General features: G+C 42.8%; 1 protein-coding gene across 1 annotated transcript; it reads right to left on the bottom strand.

Annotated features, from left to right (window-relative positions):
• Window positions 1-217: 217 nt before the first annotated feature.
• rgs20 (regulator of G protein signaling 20) lies at window positions 218-10,288 on the bottom strand (the record flags this gene model as incomplete). The annotated part of the gene is made up of 5 exons (XM_083991565.1): window positions 218-406; window positions 1,398-1,632; window positions 1,728-1,802; window positions 2,857-3,023; window positions 10,100-10,288. The coding sequence occupies 5 exons, from the start codon at window positions 10,286-10,288 to the stop codon at window positions 218-220; spliced, it is 855 nt and encodes a 284-aa protein (XP_083847691.1).
• Between the last annotated feature and the right edge of the window lie 935 nt (window positions 10,289-11,223).

Raw genomic sequence — 11,223 nt, 5'->3', positions numbered from 1 at the left:
GTCAAGCCCTCGGGAGATTTTTGAGACCTGAGTGTCTTCGGTCAGGTGCAGATCACAATAGAGCTGAGATCCCTGGGAGGGGCCAGGCTGGAGGCCCGGTTCATGTAATCCTACACTGAACATACAAAGTAAAAATGTTTTAAAAAGGGGGGGAAGGATTTGGGGGGGAGGGAGGGGGGGAATAAAGAGAGTTAAAATATCACAGGTCATCACCACCCTAAGATTCAGGGGACTGCTCCGACAGGGTGTTGAGCAGGTTTTTGTAGGCTGCGGAGTTCATGTAGCGTGGATACGAGTCTCTTTGCATTAGTGTGTAGATCTGCAGCTGGGCTTCGTCGAACGTGTGCGAGGTGGGCTCCAGCATGTTCCTATTGATCGTCTCACGCACACGGGAGTCGAGGCTCACCTGGGAGTCAACAGAATTAGACTTTAGCAAGAACGGGGTGTTGTGCCTTAACACTAAACATGAAGCCATACTTGGTTATCTTAGCATAGTTTAGCAAAAATAAATGGGAACTGTGAGAAACAGCAAGTGTGGCAATAATAAAAATTCACCTAGCACAGCTCAAAAGATAAAATGTTACATTTTGTTTATGAAAACTAAAGGCTAAAAATCATAGCCTGGGTATACCCATGCTGCCTTGCGCGCAATTTTATTCGCTCTAAGTCAGCCTGGAAACCATGGACCCAATTTTTCCCTCAAGGGGAGGGAGCCAATCACTGAATGGGGGAGGGGGCAGCAAGACGATGACGACACAGCTTGTCGATCCAACATGGCTGCAGGCGCTTTACCTTTTGATGCAGCGTTAGAAAGAGTTTTAAGTAGTTTAGACCGCAAGTTTATTATGAAAAAAGAGCAACGTTTAGCGTTTTTTTCCTCATCAGATTTCTGTCGCTCATACGTCATCGGGTATGGTTGATACGACTGGCTATAAGCTATGTACAGACGCCTTGATAGACATTCGTAGCACCCAATAAACTCTGGGCTTTCGTAAGCCACGCCTCAAATATGAAAAAATGAACAGGTGGTTTCCAGACCAAATCTCAATCTACATTGAGATGAGGTCTGGTGTTAGCCAGGCTATAAAAAATAGCCATTTAAAGGCAGATTTCAGGTTCTTTCGATTTCTATTCATTTTTACACTTTACATGTTACAGTAGTTCGTTAGTGAGCTGTAGAGGAGCTGTGAGACTAATTCTGCCACCTGTGAACAGAGCCAATGCTGTCTAGTCTTTATGCTAAGCTAGGCTAACAGATTCGTGGCTACAGCTTCATTTAACTCCCACTAGAGACTTAATTACACATATTTCCTTCAACATTTGTCAGACATCATGAGGTTTCACTCTTGATGTCAACATTACAGAATTGACAGTATAATGGACGTGGGCTGTCAAACCTCTTTTGGCGAGAGGATGGAGACGTAGTCCTCGTAGATGACCCGGGCCTTCTCCTCTATCGCACTCTTATTGGTCTCTTTGCAGAACTCCTCGCAGGCCAGCCAGAAGAGCATGTTCTCCTCGCTGAACTCGGTGCGAAGAAACTGTCTGAAGGCGTTCCTCCCCGCGGGGCAGCACATCAGTTTGTCAAACGACTGCCCCCACGAGCGCACATCCTCCAACGTGGGTTTAGGACTGCAGAGGAGGACAATAATATGGAAGTGAGTGACATTTAGGAAATAAAAATTGTTAGATAGATGACACGTTCTTATGAAGTGGATTTAACTGACCAGTCTTCACAGTCTGAGGTCCCTTCCTTGACGTCATAAGATGCCTTTCGGTTCCTATCATCCCGGTCTTCATTCCTAATGTTGATACAAAAAACACACCAGAAACGAGTTTACAAATCTGATCCTAAACATAAACTTTGTGCAATTGTCATATCCCATATAGAACAGATTAGTCAACTAATTGATTATCTCACAGACAAGAAATCAATCAGCAAGTGCTTTTTTTTTTTAATAATCGATTAATTGTTACGGTGGTATTTTCAGCAAAATGATCTGAATATTTTATTAATGTAAAGCTTGGCTAGCGATAATACACTCCTGTATCAGATAATACACTCCTGCATAATTAATCGATTAGTTGATTGACTCACTTTATTTCTAAGTAGGCTAACATTTTTTTTAAAAGCTCTTTTTCAGCCTCTCGTATATAAAGATTTCCTTACTTCCTCTATTTTATACCTGTTTAAACTGAATCTTTCAGGTTTAGACTGCTGGTCGGACAAGAGGAGACATCTAAAATCATAATTTTCAACTGTGACAAACTGGAATGGAGATTTTTAACCAAATTCCACCATTTTATAGAATGAGGAAGTGAGAGAATGGGGGAAAAAAGAATAATTAATCAGGAAAATAATAATTAATTGCAGCTATAAAAAGATATTTTAGTTTGAGATTGTTCTTGTAGTAAATGGTGATCTATATTTATTACAAATTGTGCAGCTGTTGCCAGTGTCTAACAGCTGTGCGTTGCAAGTTGCTTATATTTGTTTAGCTTGTTATCTTTGTTTAGCTCTATGTTCTGTGTTCATGAATCAAATTCAAGACAGTTATTTAAAACAAAACAGAGCTTTCTCACATTTAAATTCTGATTCGTTTTGATTTCATCCTCCGCTGCAGATATTTCAAGAGCTCACATTCACAGCAGATAACAAAATATGTTGTTTAAGTAGGTTTTACACTGTAATAAAGGCACCAGCTGACAGACCACATGCAAAAATATCAAGAGCATAAGACACAAGCTGGAGCCTGCTTGCGGAGACACACTAGTTCAGGCTGTGCTCTCCTGTGTGCACTAATGTCAGCCATGCTGGGCCACGACGAGCTAGTTCTGGGGTGGGGGAAGACCTACCAGGAACAGCTACAGCAGCAGCACCAGCAGAAGCAACATGCATTTGAGCCCCGTGGGTTGGCCTGGCCCGGCTGGCCCTGCTGGGCCGGTGCAGTTCCCCCCGCTGCCGACTCCTGCTGCACCGACATCTGCCTCTTTCGCATCTCCATCCGCTCTGATCCCATGGGCTATAGACAGAGGAGAGAGGACAGGGAGGCACTGAGTTCACTGTTTTGATGTCAGGAATGGTTAACCGAGATTCTGTCTTGTGGTAAGAAAATCTATTTAGCTGCAGTTGTAGGATATAAATCAGTGCCAGTGCAATGGAGATGGTGCGGGCAAGCACTCAGTGTCCTGTACTCAAACTGAGCAGCAGTGTGAAATCCTGACAGCTGTGCATCTGATTTTTTTACCAGCACCACAATCATAATCCACATTAATACAGATTGGTTGGATTCATTCGAATCACTCTCAGCAGTTGACACCTATGTGTTTGTTATACATGCAGGAAGTGAAGAGCTGCTGGTCTCTGTCCGGAGCATGTGCTGGCATGCCCAGAGGCCACACGGTGAAGGAATGCTGTTCGCTCTGTTCGGGGGGAAAGTATGGAGGCATAATTTGCTGATTTTGTTTTTCCTGCTGCCAAACATGCTCCAGTGAATGACATTTCACTTCATCTAATCTCAAACTGGCCTTTGATCCCTTATATAGCCTAACTGCATGTGACCATGTGTTTAATATCCATTTTCCAAAATTTTAAATATCATATTTGTAAATGCCTCAGTGGCACAGCTGTGCATTAAATGATTCACAAATCTCCCTGGGCCCAAGTGGAGCAATAAATTAGATTGCAAATAATGTGAATATAGTCTTTTCTTCTTCTTCTTCTTTTTTTTAAAAGGATTTATGCTCGTCAAGTGTCAGACTGTCTTGCTGTTATTGGCTACACTGATGATGCTCATGAGACATTACTGTGGTTTAATTGAGACTTGAGCTCTCTAGCGTATATTCAACAGAATCCCCGTGAATGTTTGCAGGCCTATAGAGCACAGACAGGCTGTGCTCACAGAATGACTTCTTGTCTGATTTTAACAAATGTGTCATCACCAGGTCAGACACTGCCAAATCCTGTCAGATCATTTATGTAACAAAGCTGTCGCTTCAAACTCACGGCATCATCGGGCTACTATACCTGACACAAGAAAACGATGCTTTGGAGAGAGAGAGAGATAGAGAGAGAGAGAGAGAGAGAGGGAAAAAAATGTCAGAAGATTTGGTACATGGGAGGAAGGGAGGGAGGAGGAGGAAGAGGAGGAGGAGGGGGGTGGCTGAAGGCGCAGCTTGCAAATCTATAACCGCAGCATCGCTCTATCACAGCCTCTCTCAGTGAATACAATACCATTTGGTCATTTCTAAAATGGATCCGCGCGCGGTTCCCCCCCTCCTCAGATCCGGAGCTGGCTTCGGCTGCAGATCTGGTGCGTCGTGCCAAATGGCATATTTTACGCGTTAAGGTGTCGGGTGCTTTCAAAGCTCGACACAATTGCAGTACCCTACGCTATGGCTTGACTCAACAGCCATAGACGATGAAATGGGGGGTGGGGTGGTCGTATCCATTCAAAGGATAAATCATGATAACAACAAATAAAGCCACAATTCTCTCACGGCAGTATATATACATATTCACACACACAGGCACAAAAACACAACAGGAACGACACAAGAGGGGGGACGTGATGCTTTCTGAGCGATTTAACAAGCAAGAGACCATTGCATTAGCAACTCGCACATCACATCAATGGAAAGTGCCACCATGAAGAACCACAGAGCTTCATCGCCCTGGACAACCACCGAAAAGACACTGCCTAGATCTGTTAAAAGCCCACTGTACAGCAAGATAGTGACATGCCCTTTTTTTTTAAATGCCTGAAAAAAAAAAAAAAGACGGCCTCAAACGCTCCGATCACCAAACATCCGTGCAACGATACATCGCTTTGCTACAAGTACTTACAATTTCACCATGTATGCACAGCGAGAAGAGGTAATTCTTTGCCTTGATTACATCCGATGGCACATAAGGCTTTTTTTTCCGACCGGCTGCTTCAAGTCAGTACGCATGCGTCTTCTCTCCCAACTCGTAGTAGCTCAGTGAAGAGTGTAAACCCCCGACAGTATGGCACAGGTTTATTGTGCAGGTCCGCTCCTGCCTCCGTATTTGCGTGAGACACCGTGGAAAGGAGACTGTCCACGCGAGGGTGTCTGCATGACCATTTGTGTATTAAAAAAGGAGGGGAAACACACACACACACGCACACACACTCCGATTAAAAACAGGAGGGGGAAAAACCCTAAGTCAACCAGAGCTCTTTTCACACAACAGCCATTAATTCAACTCTAACAGATAGATTTTTTTTTTTTTTAATGAGACATAAATATTACCAGTAAAATAAACTACAAACCTCCACCATCAGTGAGTGAGCCTTTCACATTGAGTCGCTGTCTATGGTGCTGAAACAGCAGCAGCAGCAGCTCAGAGGCTGCAGCTGTTTGACTACCATGACTTTTACAACCAGTGTTAAATCATTTTATAAGTCCTCGCCTTTCATCTGAGATTTCGGGCTTGATCTGCCCCCTCAAAGAGCTACAAAACTGCCCCCTCACTTTGTGAACAATCAATGAATGTCACGAATAGATGCAACACATAAACACACTGGCACATTGTGGTGTTTCTAACATGGTTGTTCTGTCCTGAATTGGTGAAGATGAACCAAAAAGAGGGACCGTGGACCGCATTCGCTTGGACATCTTGTTTAGCCTGAGTGACATCTCCTGTATTGCCTCTGTTTAATAAACTAGTAGATCAAGTCAAATCATATAAGTGCCTCTCCTCTTTGTATTTCACACATGATTTCTAGGCTCTTATGTGACTTAATCTACAGTACAGGCCTGCAACCAGTAATGATGCAGAGGACAACACTGCCATCTGAAGGTGAGCTCGAACTACAGCACTACTGTATCATGATATCCTCCATGTGTGTGTGTGTGTGTGTGTGTGACAAAACACCAATTGATAAAAATCAAATTTCAGATTTCTTTTTTTTCTTTTCTTTTTTCTCCCCATACTTACAATGTTATCTCTTTAATTTGACTCCAGGCACTTTCTTGCATGACCACTCCAGTGTAATTGCTATTTGACACAGAATCAAGCCAGAGGTAATAACATAAGCATCTCCGCACATATCCTTCAATGTAATCTATCAAATTATATTATTAACCCTTTAGTTTTGGGTGCACATTGTTTCTTTGCTATATGTAAACAGCAGGTGGCACTCTGCACTCGATAGCTGCCTATTCTTATCTACTTAATTTACACCGACACATTTGTGCTGTTGCCTGTCTAGGTCACATTGTCAGTTAAGATGTTCTGGATGATGGATATCAATCTCACCAATACTGCATTGTAATAAGAAGAGTGGAAAAACCTGAGCAGCAGAAATACAAGACTCAGTGGGGAACTGTTCTCACAGATCTGGTACTATAATAAAAGCAATGGATCCATTTCAGGACAATAAGCATTCATCTGTGCTGTAATCTCAACAAAAAAAACAAGGGGCGAATAACAGATTCCTTCCCCGTCCATGAACTACTCGATGAACTACTCTCTGGTCGTGCTTAACCGGGTTGTGCCCTGAGCATCCACACATCTTTATTCCCCCCAGAGATATGAGCATGTGACTTTCTCCACAACACTTCATTTAACACCTTCCCTTGCGTTCATGTTACGCAACACAGTCCCACAAATAGCCATGTGAGATTGATACATACACATGCAAGCAACGAATGATACTTTCTGCTGCTGTGGTTTGATGAGCGTGCATGCAGCCTATTTCTCTCTCAGAGCACAAACCTGAAGTGGAGGAGGGATTCTGAACACACAAGGTCACACGAGAGAATAGGACAGAGCCGGGCGACGAGGATGAAATAAAAATCTTTTCAATGAGTGGTTAAGGCGATTCAGATCATTGTGAAGCTTTGAGGAAGATGGAATTAACCACAGATTCAATCAGTGGAGCTCAACATGCAGAGAAGCACTGGAGAGGCGATGCTGACACTAACTAACACCTCCAGAGCTCCCGGAGCGTTTTGAAGGTGAAGATTTGGGGGTTTGTCCAGTCACAGCCAGCGACAGATAGAGGTGGCGACTGAATATTGGAAACATCATCTTCTCTCTATTAGATTTCTATTTCCTGCTGACATTATTATTCTGTAATGAATTTCTCTCTGTTTCCCCCCCCAGGTGTGCTGATCAAGTTGATCTTTGTACTGTAAAGGTTACGCTCAATTTATTAAACCACAATCAGTGTAGTATTCCTCCTATAACCAAGTTACACAGACAATGGCTCTTTTGTTTTGTTTTTTACTTTTTTTTTTTTTACTTCAACATCACATCATCAGCACAACTCTAGGGGACAGGTCTCCATACAATAATGTCACCACAAGTCACAGCTCTGTTTAAAACCACAGACATTTTTGTAGCTTTGCATCAATGTGTCAGATGAGTGAGCACATAAAAGTGCTGGGTTTCAGTCCAGTTGGGTCTAAAATAGATGGTAAATAGAGGGTAAAGGCATCTATTGGGTGGCCTGGAGCTCTGAAGCACCAAAGATTTAATTACAATAACAACAACCCTAAACTGAGTCTGGCTGAAGACATTTGTTGTATCTCATTCCTTTTTATTTGTTCCTTTTCTCTCAGCTCTCCCCTGTGTGACAATAAAGGCTAAACTATAAAATACTACAAAGAAAGAAAAGGGGGCAGCCTAAGGGTTTGAGCCACTGCAATAGTTCTTGTTTGTATTTTAGCCAGCTGCATGTTGATTTCCATCTTCTCTCTCCCCTCATTGTCTGTCATTTTTTCTTAAATAAAGGCATAAAATTGTCCCAGAAATATTAAGACAAAACATAAGTAAAGCTATGAAGGTTCTGGGTTCAAACCAGGCTTTTCTGTTTTCATGTTCTCTCAGTGCCTGTGTGGGCTTTCTCCCAGTTCCCTGGCTTCCTCCCACAGTCGAAAAACATGTGCGTTAGGTTAATAGGCTGGGTGTATATGGATGGACATCTATACGAGCAGCTCCCAAACTTTCTCCTGACACTACTGTTCACCTTTGATCCTTGTACATCCTCTACATGTTACTACCACCATAACATTTTAACTTGAACTTGGGAGGGCGCATGCGCACGCAAGCGACCGGCAGCGCGATGATCACAATTAGTGCATATTTTATTTATATTGTTATTTATAACGATGCGCTTCTATGTCACTATATGTCTTTGTGTTGTATGTTTTTTACCTTTATGTGATTCTATGAGCTGCAATCCAAATTGCCCTTTGGGGACATGAAATAAACTGAACTGAACTGAACTGAACTGAACTGAACCCCAAATCGACTCGAAGCTGCAAAAAAAGAGCAGCAGTGGAGCTTGCAATCGAAGATGTGCATCAACAGTGATTTATTCAGCTTTTCAGCTTTGTTACCTGTGGGGTGGGTGATGACCAAGCCCCTTCTGCAGGAGTTGGCTGGCGACCACACCTGGAAGCTTGTCATTGGTTGAACACCAAGACAAAAGACCTAGGTGTTTCTGAATTGTCTGTTTTACTTCCTGATGAAGGCTTGATGCGCGTTGTAGTTATTTTCAACATGTGATTGTGGCAATGCCAGATTAATTAAAGGCATTTTATTTACTCAAGAGAGTGCCTTGGAGTTTTTCTTTGCTTTTTTATAGTGATTTAAAGCTTGTATGCCTACATTACTCTGTTTATTAGCCACTTAGCTTTCGTACTGACAGTATTGTGCAACTTCTACCTGTAGACATGTTGTTATGTTGCTTTCACCTGCAAACTATTGCATAGTGTGTAGTTGTGGGCTAGTTAGTACAATGGGCTAATAATGCTAACAATATGGATGCTATTCAGGCTTCAGTCAGTCACCAACTCAGGTCAACTCAGATGTAACATTATTCCCAGCTCCTTATTCAGACCTTGCAATTCAGAGTGAAGGCAAAGTGCCTTCAATGCAGTGGTCTAATCAGACAGATAAGTGAAAACACCTGTGTAGACCTGCAGGGCCTTCGTTAGTATAATCAAGCACACCTGTGTGCTACCTGCTATTAGGCTACTGTACACAACTCCTGCTGTCTGAAATGTTTAATATGTACCTTCATGGACCTAAACCTAAACAGTAGGTCATTCCACATTGGACATTAGCGTCCACATAGGCATGTTCTCACACAGCAGTTCTTTCCATCCAGTCATTTAAGCTCAGTTTCCCAATGTATCATAGTTTGGTTGGAGGTCAACAAGCCACAACAAGCCTCTGAGACACATGGCTGAGTAACAACTCGGGCTAATGTCCTATATGTTAATGATTCAAACGTCTCCTGTCCTCCCACTCACTTCTTGAAGTGTCCTGTGTCCTCGTGGCTCTTTTACAATCCCTTCCACCTCTGTGAATAGTAACACAGTTCTCCTTACTACAGAAAGCCCACGGAAATCTTTATTTATCCCTTTACCAGGATTCTGCATGCTGCCAAACTCCAGAATCACATCCTCAGGCTATTTTTAGAAACCATTAGTATTCTTGTTTCTCATTCAATATTACATTGCGCATAAATACCATCATATAGGTTTTGACTGTCTGTGCCACCAACTATATAACTTTGCATGGATTTCTAATAATTTCTAATGACGGGTTTTACACTATTTCAAGACACACCATCTTCTTCTTTTAATCTTCTTAAGCCTCGTTCAGACAGGAAGTACTTCCCTAAATAGAGGTTTGGAAAAAAAGCAAGATGGGGCTGCTGGCACTCAGACAAGAGCAATCTGGTTGCAATAACAACAACAGGAGTAGACAGTATTAGGGCTGTTTCATTTACTGCATTCAATTAATAATGTATAATAATGTAGTGACTTGCAAGTTGCATTGCTACTTAAAGTTGGTTGGATGTCAGAATGAGTAATTTCAGCAACACTTAGAGTTATTTTGTACTGTAAGTGCAACATGGCATCTAACGATATCTAAAATACAGTCATAAGTAGAGTTGTAGCCTTATACGAATGTCTGGGGTCTTTTTTGACAATATTTGCTTGATGAAAATTAGTTTCACATTGATACTTAGATGATTAGAGACAGGTTTGTGATAATTAAGGGTGGCCATCAACAATAACAATTCCTCATGTGGCAAAACCCACCACACTTTCATACCTCAAGGCACACCATCTCCTGCTCCTCTCGGTCCGCGTCATTGTAGTTCACGGGGTACCCCGCGCCACCGTGGCAGGCCCGGATCAGTCCCCGTATCCGCTGCCACATCAGGGCCCTGGTGCGCCTGATCCCCCGCAGAGCAGACGTGGGCCTGATCTCCCACTGTCTCACCGCTCTAGCATATGGCATGCTCCGACCACGAGGCCTCACTCGCCATGTGAGGCTCAAGTCCGTTTGAGATCATCGTCAGAAATCCACGCACTCCTCGCTCCTTTCTTCTTATGTTTTCCCTGCGTCTCTTCTGAAGCACATCGTGACAGAGAGAGGGAGAGACACAGAGAGAGAGAGGGAGGACAAAAAAAAAGCATCAGTGACCCTGACAAACAGAAGAGTGTTCACAAAGGAGAGGGCAGAAGGGGATTAGGACAATGTTCCCACTGGATGCAATCCTGATTCCTCTGTGCTTTACTGTCTCACCAGCTTAGGCCAGATTAAGCCAGGAGGTCTTAGTGTCTGAGTGAGATGGACGGAGAGGAAGACGAGTGACAGGCGTGGATTCGTTTGTAATTATATATGCTTCTTGATGAATTCCCATGTAATACAAAGGATTAAAACACATTGGTAAATGGTCTTTGTAGAGGAAACATATGGCCACAGTGGACACTTTGAATCATTAACACAGACACATACTTGGCTCCTGTGTTGCTTCGGCGGCTCTGTTCGGAGTCTGATAGCGAGGAGCTGCTAACATGTTGTGCTCGGTCGTGCCACTCATTACAGATTCACAAGGATAAACGCTGATCAAAGCTCCTCAATGTGAGCAATCAACTGACTTTAGCCTTCAGTCATCCTCACAAAGCCACAAAGTTAAAGCACAATATCAAGTGATAACAGAGCTGATTGTGATTGATTGGCTCATGTCATGTGAGGTGTATTCTCATTTTCTTGACCCTCACGATGTCAGAAATATTATCGGCAGATAGGAAGTAACTGTAATAACTTTGTCTGCTTCTCTCCTTGCTTTGGCAAAGAGTAGACACACACAGTCCACTTTGGTTGCATCAGTTTCACATTTCATTGTGGCAACCTTCATTTTTTGCATTTTGGGCAGTTTGTAAATGATT

Source organism: Trachurus trachurus, assembly GCF_905171665.1.
Source record: "Trachurus trachurus genome assembly, chromosome: 17".
In the NCBI taxonomy this organism is placed as follows: Eukaryota; Metazoa; Chordata; class Actinopteri; order Carangiformes; family Carangidae; genus Trachurus; species Trachurus trachurus.
Note: the sequence above shows the minus strand (reverse complement) of the source record. Positions and strands in the feature narration are given on the sequence as shown.